Genomic DNA, 15,160 nt, shown 5'->3' on the forward strand with positions numbered 1-15,160 from the left:
GTTCATCAGGGATATTGGTCTATAATTCTCCTTTCTGGTGGGGTCTTGGTCTGGTTTTGCAATTAAGGTGATGCTGGCCTCATAGAATGAGTTTGGAAGTATTCCATCTCTTACTATCTTTCCGAACAGCTTTAGTAGAATAGGTATGGTTTCTTCTTTAAACGTTTGATAGAATTCCCCAGGAAAGCCATCTGGCCCTGGAGTTTTGTGTCTTGGGAGGTTTTTGATGGCTGCTTCAATTTCCTCCCTGGTTATTGGCCTGTTCAGGTTTCCTATTTCTTCCAGTTCCAGTTTTGGTGTTTGTGGCTTTCCAGGAATGCGTCCATTTCTTCTAGATTGCCTAATTTATTGGCGTATAGCTGCTCATAATGTTTTTAAAATCGTTTGTATTTCCTTGGTGTTGGTAGTGATCTCTTCTTTCTCATTCATGATTTTATTAATTTGAGTCTTTTCTCTTCTTTTTAATAAGGCTGGCTAATGGTTTATCTATCTTATTAATTCTTTCAAAGAACCAATTCCTGGTTTTGTTGATCTGTTCTACAGTTCTTCTGGTCTCTATTTCATTGAGTTCTGTTCGAATCTTTATTAACTCTCCTCTTCTACTGGGTGTAGGATCTATTTGCTGTCTTTTTCTCCAGCTCCTTTAGGTACACGATTAGCTTTTGTATTTGAGTTCTTTCCAGTTTTTGGATGGATGCTGTATTGTGATGTATTTCCCCCTCAGGACTGCTTTTGCTGTATCCCAAAGATTTTGAACAGTTGTATCTTCATTCTCATTAGTTTCCATGAATATTTTTAATTCTTCTCTAATTTCCTGGTTGACCCTTTCATCTTTTAGCAGGATGGTCCTTAACCTTCACGTGTTTGAAATCCTTCCAAACTTCTTCTTGTGATTTGGTTTTAATTTCAAAGCATTATGGTCTGAAAACCTGCAGGGGACGATCCCAGTGTTTCGGTATTGGTTAAGACCTGATTTATTACCCAGTATGTGGTCTATTTTGGAGAAAGTTCGATGTGCACTTGAGAAGAAAGTGTATTCAGTTGCGTTTGGATGTAAAGTTCTGTAAATATCTGTGAAATCTATCTGGTCCAATGTATCTTTTAAAGCTCTTGTCTTTTGAGATGTTGTGCTTAGAAGATCTGTCAGTTGTAGAAAGTGCCATGTTCAAGTCTCCAAGTATAAGTGTATTATCATCTAAGTATGTCTTAACTTTGGTCATTAATTGATTGATATACTTGGCAGCTCCCTCAATCGGAGCATAAATATTCATGATTGTTAGGTCCTCTTGTTGGATAGATCCTTTAAGTATGATATCATGTCCCTCTTCATCTCTTACTACAGTCTTTGGGATAAACTTTATCTGATATGAGATGGCTACCCCTGCTTTCTTTTGAGGAACATTTGAATGGTAAATGGTTCTCCAACCTTTTATTTTCAGGCTGTTGGTGTCCTTAGGTCTAAAATGAGTCTCTTTTAGACAGTAAATAGATGGGCTTGTTTTTTTATCCAGTCTGAAACCCTGGGCCTTTTGATGGGATCATTAAACCCATTCACATTCAGAGTTACTATTGAAAGATATGAATTTAGTGCCATCCTGATACCTCTTCAGTCCCTGTTTTTGTGGATTACTGCCTTGGACTTGCTCTTTCTTTTACAGAGTCCCCTTTAATATTTCTTGCAGAGCTGGTTTGGTGGTCATATATTCTATCAGTTTCTGCCAATCTTGGAAGCTCTTTATCTCTCCTTGTTTTCTGAAGGAGACCCTTGCTGGGTAAAGTATTCTTGGCTGCATGTTCTTCTCATTTAGGACCCTGAATATATCCTGCCAGCCCTTTCTGGCCTGCCAGGTCTCTGTGGAGAGGTCTGCTGTTAATAGAATACTTCTCCCCATAAGGGTTAGGGATCTCTTGTCTCTTGCTGCTTTAAGGATCTTCTCTTTATCTTTGGAATTTGCAAGTTTCACTATTAAATGTTGGGGGGTGAACTTTTTTTTTATTTTCGGGGGGGATCTTTCTATCTCCTGGATCTGAATGCCTGTTTCCCTTCCCAAGTTAGGGAAGTTCTCAGCTGTCATTTGTTCAAATACAGTTCCTGGTCCTCTGTCCCTTTCGGGTCCCTCAGGAACCCCAATTAAAGTAGATTTTTCTTTCTGAGGCTGTCATTTATTTCCCTTAACTTATCCTCATGATCTTTTAATTGTTTTTCTCCTTTTTCATCAGTTTCCTTCCTTGCCATCCACTTGTCTTCTATGGTGCTCACTCGTTCTTTTACCTCGTTAACCCTCTCCCTTAGGACCTCCAGTTTGGATTGCATCTCATTTATTTGATTTTTAATTTCTGCCTGATTAGATCTAAATTATGCAGTCATAAAGTCTTTGAATCCTTTATGCTTTTTTCTAGAGCCACCAGTAGCTTTATAATTTTTGCTTCTGAATTGTCTTTCTGACATTGAATTGTAATCCAAATTCTGTAACTCTGTGGGATCGAGTACTGTTTCTGATTCTTTCTTTTGTGGTTTTTCCTTCTAGTCATTTTGCTCAGTGCAGAGTGGCCAAAAACAAGTTGTACTGGAAAAAGGCGAAAAAGAGAAAAAAAACAAAAAAGAAACAAAAGAAAAGAAACCAAGCTGACTTTATATTTCTGTTTATTTTTTGTTTTTTCCCGTTACTTAAATTCTTTCATTGTATAAGTAAAGTTTGTCTCACTTTGTTTTCTTATCATATGACTTCTTAATAATAATAAATGTAACTTTCTCTGATTAAGGATGAGATATATTTATTGGTAGTATTGACTAAAAAAATAAAAAGTTATGTTAATTTTTAATTATACTTAGGAATATAAGTACCAGACAGGCTTCACACTTAGGTTTGTCAGTACCACATGAGAATATTGCCACAGATGGAAACTTTACTGAATATACTAAGTAGTAAACTTAGCTCATTTTGTAAATGTTAATACGTGAGATGGGCTTATGCTCTCATTCAAGTCAAATTCCTTTTCAGTTACCTAGATGGTTGTGTTGACTTTTTTTCTTTTGGATACTATCATATGAGAACTCTTAGCTGGGATTCAAATGTGATATAGAACTTCTCATCACCATAATGACCAGACCTGGGTCAGAAAGAGAGGAGCAGCAAAAACAAAGGTGGTGGTAGTCTATAATTTAGGGTATGCTTAGCTTAAAGGTCAGCAAGCTGTGGCCCAGGGACAAAATGTGGCCTACTTTGTGTATGAGTGGCCTACTAAATCTAAGAATTGTTTACATTCTTAAATGGTTGGGGAAAAAAAGAAGAGAATATTTTGTGATGTACAAATTATGTGAAATTGAAATTTCAACATCAATAAATAAAACTTTTATTGGAGGACAGCCATTCTCATTTGTACACATAGTGTCTATGGATGCTTTGGGACCTCAATAGATGATAGATGAGTCGAGCTGTTATAACAGAGACCATTTGGATTTACAAAGCCTAACATATTTGTTACCTGGCCTTTACAGAAAAATTTAGACCCTTGATTTGGCTCACTTCTCTACTCAAAACTGACATACTTTCAGATGGAGGAATTGTGGGCATCAGAATTTCAACCTCTTTCCATCCTTATTCCACTCTTTAGTTAGTATTTAATTTCTCTGGAAAATTTTTAGGTTTAAGTTTTTATTTATAAAGAAAACTTATGGAAAAACAATCAACATAATTTCTCACTGTGCTTTGTTGCAGAAACATGTGGAATTCATTCAAAATACATGAGAGCTGTCTATCCAACGAAAACCTTCCCAAATCATTATACTATTGTCACGGTAAGTGCTTGGCCCAGTAGCAAGACTGACAGGCCATCGACAGGCAACTGCCTGTGACAGACATGCTGAGGCAGGAAGTGGCTGAACCCCATGCCACACATTTTAGCACATGTGGTGACAGTTCATGGCTTAATTCAGGGTAAGAAGTAGCATGTCATTGCAAGGACAATCTAGTGCTCTGAGGTGTTAAGTATGAATGAATGTCCCAGCAGCAGGCTAATTCACATGTGTGACAGGCCAGCAGAGCTTCTTGTATGTGAGAAATACCATTCTTTGATGTTTTGATTTGCTTCCGCTTATCTGGAGGTCTGTTGGGAATGGCCCGTTATGTGTGAGGACAACCACTTTGATATAGGAAATTTCTTTTTTTCCTAATCTTTTCATTGTATTTAACTTGACAAGGCCCTCTGATTCATAAATCAATTCATGCTGGCTATATCTCTTTTAGATAAAACAAATGAAGGAAGTGAATTCTCATGTATAATAAGACATAAGTGATCAAAATAAACTGAAAGGAAAAGAAAATTATTTAACACTTATTTATTTATTTATTTAATTTATGATAGTCACACACACACACACACACACACACACACACACACACACAGAGAAGCAGAGACACAGGCAGAGGGAGAAACGGGCTCCATGCACCGGAAGCCTAACGTGGGACTCGATCCCGGGTCTCCAGGATCGCGCCCTGGGCCAAAGACAGGCGCCAAACTGCTGCGCCATCCAGGGATCCCCACTTATGGATTTAGAACACATCTTAGGGAGTCCTTTATCTCAGCCTCTATTGCCAAAGGATATTGTGTCTTTACCGCACTGCATTTATTCTTTCATTACTATGGAACAGTAACTATAACTTACTGAAACTTTAACTCTTAAGTAATAGTACGTAATGTATGTACGTATGCTTGTATGTGTATGTATATATTTATGTATACATAAATTTTATACATGAATATATGTATATATATACATGCAGATATATGTGTATGTGTGTGTGTGTGTGTATATATATATATATACATGCAGATTTCCCTAAATATTCAGGTTGTGCTGCTCATGTATTTCCAACAGGTCTACCAAGGTGACACTCTGCCTTTCATGTTGTAGCTTTCTTACAGTAAAAAAATGATGTCTTCACAGTGTATTGCATATTTGGTGTCATATTTTTAACATTTGTGCTTTTTTATGATTTTTAAATTGCTGTTTAAAATAACCCTCAAGTGTAGCACCAAAATGCTCTCTAGTGTTCCTAAAAACAAGATAGCTGTGATGTGCCTCATGGAGAAGACATGTGTGTGTTAGATAAGTTTCATTCAGGCATGAGTTAAATGATTTGCATGATTTGCATGATTGAGCAAATCAACAATATATGTTAAATACAGTATATGTAAACAGAAGCAGACAAAAACAAGATTATATATTGATCAGCAGACAGAAGTGTTGTGACTAGAGGCTTGTAGGAACCTATTCCTGTATTTTCCTTAGGAGTAGTGGTCAGTATTCACTAATTCAGTATTTGCATCAACTTTATAGAACATAATTATCACAGATATAAGGGAAATGTAAATGAACACTGCAATGAGATCATTGCCTTACACCTGCCAGAATAGCTAATATCAAAAAGAAAAGAAATAACAAGCATCAGCAAGGGTATAGAGAAAAAGAAGCCTTCATGTGCTATTGGTAGGAATGTAGATTGGTGCAATCACTGTGGGAAATATGGACAGTTAAAAATAGAAATATCATATGATCAAGAAAGAAAGAAAGAAAACTAAAGCACAAAATTGAAAAGACACAAACACCCCTATGTTTATTGCAGTATTATCTAGAACAGGCAAGTTATAGAAGCAACCTAAGTGTCCATTGATAGATAAATGTATAAAGAAGATGTGGTATATATGGAATATTTCATTTTTTAAATTTAAATTCAATTAATTAACATATATACTATTATTAATTTCAGAGGTAGAGTTCAATGATTCATCAGTTGTATGTAATGCCCAGTGCTCATTGTATCAAGTGCCCTCCTTAATGACCATCCCCCAGTTACCCCATCCCCCGACCCTCCTCCCCTCCAGCAACCCTCAGTTTGTTTTCTATAATTGTCTCCCTCTGATTTCATATTTTATTTTTTCCTCCCTTCCTCTATGTTCCTCTGTTTTGTTTCTTAAATTCCACATTGGAGTAAAATCATGATAATTGTCTTTCTCTGACTGACTTATTTTGCATAACATAATACTCTCTAGTTCCATCCAGGTTGTTGCAAATGCCATAATTTCTTTCTCTTTTTTTTTGATGGCTGAGTGATATTCCATTGTATGTGGTATATATATGGAATATTACTCGTCTATAAAAAAGAATGATATCTTGCCACTTCAGACAACATGGGTGGACCCAGAAGGTATTAGGCTAAGTGAAATAAGTCAGACAGAGAAACACAAATACCCTATGATTTCATTTATATGTGGAATCTAAAAAACAAAACAAATGAACAGGCTAACAATCAAAAGCCAAAATAACAAACAAAATCATAAATACAGAGAACAAACTGGTGGTTGCCAGAGGAGAAGTACTTGTGAGGATGAACAAAATAAGTTAGGGGGTTAGGATATACAAACTTCAAGGAAGTCTGGGTGGCTCAGCCATTTGAGTGTCTGCCTTTGGCTCCGGGCGTGATCCCGGAGTTCTGGGATTGAGTCCCCTATCCGGCTCTCTGCATGGAGCCTGCTTATCCCTCTGCCTGTGTCTCTGCCTCTGTGTGTGTGTGTGTCTTTCATGAAGAAATAAATAAAATATTTTTAAAAAGAGAAACACAAACTTCCAGTTATAAATAAATAAGCATCAGGGATGAAGAGCACAGCATAAGTCAACAGTAATATCATGAGGTTGTATGGTGACGGTAACTGCACTTACCGTGGCGAACATAGTGTAATGTATAGAGTTGTCAAATCGCTGTGTTGTACACCTGAAACTACTATAATATTGTATGTCAAATATCCTTCAATAAAAAAGAATTGACTATATATGTGTTTGTACATAAATATACATACCCTATATATATAATACACATATATAACATGTATATATAAACAAAGAGTTATACATAAGTGCTATTAATTTGCTGTATCTATGAATATGTGTTCCTAGTCATATATATAGTTCTGGAGTAATGACTCTAAAATATTTACAAATGCATGGGACATCATGGGCATGCATTCAATGAAATGTATAGAATAAATATATGTGATCAGATTAAAGGAATGATTAGATTGATTGATGGGTGGAGGGACGATTGTTAGAGATGAGGCAGGTTCCCTTCTAAAATGGTGGTAACACACTTTAACCCCTTTACCTACGACATTTCATGCTTAAAGGCTTTAAAGTAGCACATTTCTTGCTATTTATGCCAATATAACCAGTGGCTGATCATTATTATAATATAGGAAACTTTAATAGTAATTAATCACATAAGAGTGATATTAACATCATCAGCACAAGCCATATGCCTAATGTCATTCATTTGCTGCTCTAGACTATGGTGGAGCCAGAATACCTACGCATTTATAAATCTATACTTATACCTACGCCTATGTATATACATATACACATATATGCATTTGGTATTTGGGTTCAAACTCAGGGCTTTTATTTTGAAAGGTATATGACATCTTTCCAAGATAGGAATTATAGATCTTATACTATTTCAATTTAAATGTTTTATTGAGGGGCACCTGAGTGGCTCAGTGGTTGAGCGTCTGCCTTTGGCTCAGGTCATGATCTGGGGTCCTGGGAACTCGTCCAACATCAACCTCCTTGCATGGAACCTGCTTCTCCCTCTGCCCGAGTCTCTGCCTCTCTCTGTGTCTCTCATGAATAAATAAACAAAATCTTTAGAAAAAGTTTTATTGATATTATTTTATTCTAAATCTTTTTTGAAATTATCGTTTTTAGGGATTATATCCAGAATCCCATGGCATCATTGACAATAATATGTATGATGTAAACCTCAACTTGAATTTTTCACTTTCATCAAAGGAGAAAAATAATCCAGCCTGGTGGAAAGGGCAACCAGTATGTAGCATTCTACATGTGACCCCAAAATAATCTCCATTTTTCAGCGTGATAGTGGATTATTCTCTATTTTTACATTATCTTTCTAATTTCCAGGGGTGGAGGGTGGTGGGAAGGTGTTTCACCACTTATAATTTAAGTCTTCTAAATATTTATGATTGCTTTACCTAACTTGGCCTTCTGTTGATACTTGGATGTAGTATTCTAAGCATATCAATGTAAAAACTTCTCAGAAAGATGTTCTGTTTTTCCCCCCTCACTCTGTTTTATAATTCTTTAAAAGGGAAAGAGGAACTATACAATTTTACTATTTTGAAAAAAAAAAGATCTTTTTTACTACTTTACTGTGTTTTTTATTTTTAAATTAGATCCGGGTAATTAAAATTTTCAACTATTAATATTGTTTAGTTTCTTAAAAATGGCACTATTTCTACCAGTTCTACACAGACTGATGATTCTCTTGACATCCACTTATCTTAAATTTTCTCTTATAGATCTGGCTGACAGCAATGTATCAAGGTTTAAAAGCTGGTAGTTTCTTTTGGCCTGGATCAGACGTGGCCATCAACGGATCCTTTCCTTCCAAATATATCCATTACAACAGGTAGTGAAGCACTTGCAGATATGACCCTATCTAGGCAGGCATGGTTAGGATGTTTTGGGTCTTAATCTTGGAGTAATTCTATTTTTCCAGTTATTTGGGTCAAAAATCTTGAAGTCCTCATGATTCCTCTTTCTTACAACCCTAATCTGGTCTGTCAGTAAATGCTTTTGGCTCTAATTCAAAATATATGCAGTCTGAGAACTTTTTGTTATTTCTGTCGTTATTGCTGTGGTTGGAGATACAATCATCTTTTGTCTATATTACTGCACTTCCCTCTTTACACGTGTCCCTGTTTCTATTCTTGTCTTTTATCTATTAATCCACCAATTAGAATGGTAATTTAAAAAAACAAGTCCAAGTTATGATACTCCTTTGCACCAAAAACTTTCATAGCTCCCTGTTCCACTCACAGTTGAAGCCTGCAGAGCCCTATTGGTATTGGTGACCCTAATCACCCCACTGTGTCTCAGACCCCCTCTTGCATTACTCCACCATGCTCTGATCCCCTGGGTGGGCTGCAACACACCTGGCTTGCTCTGTTTAGGGCCGTTGTGCAGGCTGTTTCCTCTCCCTGAGATAACTCACTCCATGTACCTGCACAGCCCACTCCCTCACTCCCTTCAGGCTGTTGCTCAAAACTTACTTTCCCAATGTTGTCTTAGCCTGATCAAACTAAGATTTCAAATTGCAAACCATCCCCACCCTAATCTTACTGTGCCCTAGTCTTCCTTTTCTCCATAGCATTTGTCACCTTGTGATACACTATGTAATTTATCAGATCTCTTATTTGTTTGTTTATATAATTTATCAGATCTCTTGTTTGTTTGTCTTCACTGGAATATCATCTCTAGAAAGGAATGCATCTTTGGTTTGCTCAATGTTAAATTTTGTTTAAAATGAACTCAGCGTGTGGCAATAGATGCTCGATATGACATAAATGTATAAATGAATGAAATAAATAAACCGAATGAATGGATAATAATTAATGGTCTTTTATTTCAGTTCAGGGAACGATTGAAGGAGGGAAGGATAAGAAGGAAAGAAAACAATATACCTTTACTTTGTATTGAGACAAATGTATCTCTATATAAGTATTGAAAACAGGAGTCCCTCTGAGTAATATTGAATCCCCTCCAGTATTCTGATCACATATCAATGTGAGATTTTTATCTAAAAGTACCAACATCTCTTCCAGAGTGGGAATATAATAGAATTACTTTTGATTGGATTAATTTTTGAAAAATTATTTTTCCTCTTTTCAGGAGTATCCCATATGAAGAAAGGATCTCTACACTGTTAAAATGGCTGGACCTGCCCAAAGCTGAAAGGTATTATCTAGTATCAGAAAAGTGCTGGTACACTGGGGTATTCGTGGGTATAAAATGAAATTATTTCTTTGCTTGAGATGACCATTGCAGAAAGAAACTAGGCTTTTTTTTTTCTTTTGTGATTTTCAAGAATGATTGGCTCTTGAGAAGGTGATGGGCAGTATGGGGCAATAGAGATAGAGACAGTGCCACAGAGTAGAGGCAAGTATCACAGAACCAGATATAGACTGGAGGCAGAATGGAGAGCGGATTGGAAGCCAGAGGTGCTAGAGCAAGGCCCTGCCAGAGCCTCCCTGCCTGGAGTCAGAGCATCCTGAAAGAGCAACCAGTCAACAGAAACCAGACATTTAAAGAAAGAAGTAGAACAGCAGAACAGTGAGCTGAAAGGCAGAGACTGGGAAATAGAAAGGACTGGGCATACCAAGAGGACTTAGCTGCAAGAGCCAGGCAGATTTTCTAAAATGAGTCAGACCAAGTTCACACCCAGGAAGGTCTTATTTCCTGTTAGGAGAACCTCTGGACTTAGGGCCAAGTAGAATCCCGGGGCTCCAATAAAGAGAAGGAGGCAGGAGAAAAAGAAGGAAACTGTCACCACATTCCAAACCTATACATTTCCCAGATCCAACCTGCAGGCTTATTCCAAATGGATCATGTCTTTCTCTGTTTCCATTTTACCTGTAGACCTGATTTTTATACCATCTATGTGGAAGAGCCTGATTCTGCGGGACATGAAAGTGGGCCAGTCAGTGCCACAGTAAGTTTGTTTGAACAAATGTGAAGTCATCTAGCCTTAACCCGTAAAATAAAATATTATTTAATTCCCACTGAATAAAATGTACTTGATATAAACATGAAGACATTAAAATCATGAACAGTCTAAATGAATATCTACCTTATTAAACCACAAAACAGTAAAAGTCTAAAAGAGATACCTGTTTTATTAACTACATCTTGATTCATTTGCTCAACATTTGCTGAATACTTGGGTGCAACACTATTATACAGTGGAAACATCAAGGCTAGATCCTGCCAGCCAGTTCAGCATGCCAATGTAGCTTATCCCAAGCTAAGTCACCTGCAGGTCTGTTGTGGACTCTCCAGCTGTCGTTTATGCACTGTGTTTTATTCATAAGATCCTTTTCCTTGGACTTCATACGCTAGTTCCTAAGAGTTCTTCCTCTCTTCCTGGGCCTTCAATATAATGGAAGTAGACCCCTAAATATTACCTTTGTCAGTCTCTAAACCATTATATTACATTTTTAATATGGAAATATAAGCCTTAAATATTACTTAAAAAAATCGTCGGTGTTCTGAAGTCCACTGAAGCTTATATTGTCCTGGAGGTCATGAAAAGCTATGAAGGCCTCCATGAGTATGGCATTTTCCTGCCTCGTGGAAACTTATTTATTCTGGCACCCTGACTTTGCAGTTTATCAGAAGTGCCCTTCTTATTTTTTTCCCATTAAGCCAAAAAATTCATTATACAAGGCCTGCTCCCTACCGCTTTTAACCCTTTCATCCTTCACATTCCAATACCGCTCTGGTCTAGATCCCAGAGTTTAACACTTAATCAGGCTATTTCAAGGGTGAGTGGCATAATAACTATCTGCCATAAATTAACTTCTTTTCTATTTTAATTTTTTTGAGAGAGAGACAGACAGAAGGAGGGAGAGAGAGAATCTCAAGCAGACACTCCCCCTGCTGAGTGGGGAGCCTGACATGGGGCTCAATCTCATGATCCTGAGATCATGACCTGAGCCAAAATCAAAAGCTGGATGCTCAATCAACTGAGTCACCCAGACACCCTTCTATTTTAATTGTTATCCATACTCGATATGATTAATTGTTGGAGAGGGAACACTATAATCTGCATTTACCCAACTCCTACTGCTGACTTTATATTAGACACTATATCTTTTTCTTCTATTCAGTGCTCTAGTTTGGACCCCTAATAAATTTTAAGTATAGTTTGTAAGGTGCCACAATAGAAAAAATCAGGGTGCCCCGAGAGGTGATTAAGGAGGTTCTAATCTAGTCTGTGGCAGAGTGGGGACTGGGGGTGGTTAGAAAGTTCTCTGAATAACAAAAAGGAAGGAAGTTCACAAATGATCTGGTGAGGAAGGAGCTCAGTGAGGTAGAGGAATGAACAAATGGATAGGCAAATGAACAAATGGATAGGCCAATGGACTGATGGTTAGATCAATGGACTGCATAATAATGGTAAGAATAATAATAACAGTTAATCCTTCTTGTGTGCTCCTCTGTGCCAGGTATTGCTGGAATTGCTGTGTGGGGATAATCTCCCACCCACATCTGGAGCACTGTGGCCCAGAGACAGGGGCTAAGAGGAAGCCTAGAGGAGGAGACAGGCACCAAATTATGCAAGTCCTTGTTGGCCATGTAATGAGTAATGGAAGCACTGAGGCATTTTAATCGGGGAAGTGACATGATCAGACATGCCTGTATTTAAGGATCCATTTAACTGTATGAGAGGAATGGGTTAGAGGAAATGGGGGAAGGTGAGATGAGTTTGCTTTTGCAACATTCCCAAAAAGAGATCATTGTGTCTTGGACTAGGGTAGTGGCAACTACCATGGAAGGAAGGAGATGCATTTGAGATTCGTTTGGGAGATATAGTTGGTAGGGCTTGGTAGAAGTTGGGTGATAAAGTGGGGGATCAAGGACAATTGTCTGGTTTCTATCGTGAGCTGTTGCAGCAGTTTCCATTTACATCAGTGAGGTGACAGAAATTTTGGAGAGAAAGAGCATGTTGTGGATAAGGTGCTTGTAATATTCAAATGAAGATGCCCAGAAGGCAATTGAACGTGGATTTATAGCTCAGAGGAGATGAAGATTGGGCAGCATGGCAGCATGTACATGGTGCATGGAAATGAAGATGTCCTAGGGAGAGAGGAAAGAAAGAAGATAGAAAGATTAAGACCACACCATATTTAAAACTTCAGAAGAGGCAAAATGCATGGAGAAACTAGAAGCCTGTTATTGTTTTTAACCACATACTTTAATTCAGAGTTAATATGACATAATTTGAAAGCAAAAAGGTTATTTTAGTTTGTTTGCTGACTCATGCTGTTGAAAGCTTAGTAACCTCGATTTTTAGCTCCTGCTCTGCTATCTCTTTAAGGTCTACTTTGAACAGTTTCTGGTGCGCCTAACCTTGTGGTAGGCATTCTTAAGGGTGAAGAATGAGGCTGTTACCCAGAAACCGTGTTGAAGGGGCAAATAAATGAAATCTGAATTAATGTATTATGAGTTTTTATTTTAAGAAACCTTAATAATGTGATAGCTTAAACAGTGTTTAAATGGGAAGCTGATTGTGGCCTGGTATAGGTGGGGAAGGCTTTAAGAAAATAGGGAAGGTGGTTGGAGAGATATTTAAAGTCTGGTGAAACCAGCAATTTCTTGATACCAAATTTGTTCCAATGATTTTCTAGTATTGAAGTTGAATTAGTCACAGAGTGTCCTGACTGGTCCTGAGTAACTTTAGCTATTGGTCTAACTTGAATAAAATTCAGCTGTTAATTCATTTTTGAAAAACAAATGACTACATCTTAGAATGAAAAGTTGAAAAGAAAAATTCAAGTTGGAAAAGAAAATTGAAATTAAGTACAGATTAATTTAAATTGTTGATGATGCTCATGTACATGATGGAGTGACTCTAGAGCACTGAGGGCTTCCACTTTTGGGGAAGCATGTGGAGGTTCAATACATGGGAAGAGTGTGGTACCCATTGAAAAGCCATGTTTTTTTTTTTTTATTGGTGTTCAATTTACCAACATACAGAATAACCCCCAGTGCCCGTCACCCAATCACTCCCACCCCCCGCCCTCCTCCCCTTCTACCTCCCCTAGTTTGTTTCCCAGAGTTAGCAGTCTCCCTTTCTGATATTTCCCACACATTTCTTCTCCCTTCCCTTATATTGCCTTTCACTATTATTTATATTCCCCACATGAATGAGAACATATAATGTTTGTTCTTCTCCGACCGACTTACTTCACTCAGCATAATACCCTCCAGTTCCATCCAATTTGAAGCAAATGGTGGGTATTTGTCATTTCTAATAGCTGAGTAGCATTCCATTGTATACATAAACCACATCTTCTTTATCTACTCATCTTTCGTTGGACACCGAGGCTCCTTCCACAGTTTGGCTATTGTGGCCATTGCTGCTATAAACATCGGGGTGCAGGTGTCCCGGCGTTTCATTGCATCTGTATCTTTGGGGTAAATCCCCAACAGTGCAATTGCTGGGTCGTAGGGCAGGTCTATTTTTAACTCTTTGCGGAACCTCCACACAGTTTTCCAGAGTGGCTGCACCAATTCACATTCCCACCAACAGTGTAAGAGGGTTCCCTTTTCTTCGCATCCTCTCCAACATTTGTTGTTTCCTGCCTTGTTAATTTTCCCCATTCTCACTGGGGTGAGGTGGTATCTCATTGTAGTTTTGATTTGTATTTCCCTGATGGCAAGTGATGTAGAGCATTTTCTCATGTGCATGTTGGCCATGTCTATGTCTTCCTCTGTGAGATTTCTGTTCATGTCTTTTGCCCATTTCATGATTGGATTGTTTGTTTCTTTGGTGTTGAGTTTAATAAGTTCTTTATAGATCTTGGAAACTAGCCCTTTATCTGATACGTCATTTGCAAATATCTTCTCCCATTCTGTAGGTTGTCTTTTAGTTTTGTTGACTGTTTCTTTTGCTGTGCAGAAGCTTTTTATCTTGATTAAGTCCAATAATTCACTTTTGCTTTTGTTTCCCTTGCCTTCATACATGTATCTTGCAAGAAGTTGCTGTGGCCAAGTTCAAAAAGGGTGTTGCAGTTGGGGGAGGAGGGCGGGGGGTGGGAGTGAATGGGTGACGGGCACTGGGTGTTATTCTGTATGTTAGTAAATTGAACACCAATAAAAAAAAAAGAAAATGTACTAAAGTTAGATTATGGGGATAGTTGCACACCTCATTTAAATATAGTAAAAACATAAAAAAAAAGGGTGTTGCCTGTGTTCTCTTCTAGGGTTTTGATGGAATATTGTCTCACATTTAGATCTTTCATCCATTTTGAGTTTATCTTTGTGTCTGGTTAAAGAGAGTGGTCTAGTTTCATTCCTCTGCATGTGGATGTCCAATTTTCCCAGGACTATCTATTGAAGAGACTGTCTTTCTTCCAGTGGATAGTCTTTCCTCCTTTATCGAATATTAGTTGACCATAAAGTTGAGGGTCCACTTCTGGGTTCTCTATTCTGTTCCATTGATCTATGTGTCTGTTTTTGTGCCAGGACCACACTGTCTTGATGACCACAGCTTTGTAGTACAACCTGAAATCTGGCATTGTG

General features: G+C 37.8%; 1 protein-coding gene across 15 annotated transcripts in view; it reads left to right on the forward strand.

Annotated features, from left to right (window-relative positions):
• The window catches only part of ENPP3 (ectonucleotide pyrophosphatase/phosphodiesterase 3), a 98,286-nt gene that overhangs the window by 39,618 nt on the left and 43,508 nt on the right, over positions 1-15,160 (forward strand). For 14 of the 15 annotated variants that reach the window (XM_077904859.1, XM_077904856.1, XM_077904861.1 and 11 more), the window contains 5 exons: positions 3,720-3,799; positions 7,760-7,879; positions 8,374-8,483; positions 9,746-9,811; positions 10,493-10,565. In XM_077904859.1, the coding sequence (XP_077760985.1) occupies positions 3,720-3,799; positions 7,760-7,879; positions 8,374-8,483; positions 9,746-9,811; positions 10,493-10,565 (449 nt within the window). The remainder of the gene's footprint in view (positions 1-3,719; positions 3,800-7,759; positions 7,880-8,373; positions 8,484-9,745; positions 9,812-10,492; positions 10,566-15,160) is intronic. The other variant, XM_077904858.1, reaches the window with a different exon arrangement.

The sequence above is a fragment of the Canis aureus genome, chromosome 7, assembly GCF_053574225.1.
Source record: "Canis aureus isolate CA01 chromosome 7, VMU_Caureus_v.1.0, whole genome shotgun sequence".
Classification (NCBI taxonomy): Eukaryota; Metazoa; Chordata; class Mammalia; order Carnivora; family Canidae; genus Canis; species Canis aureus.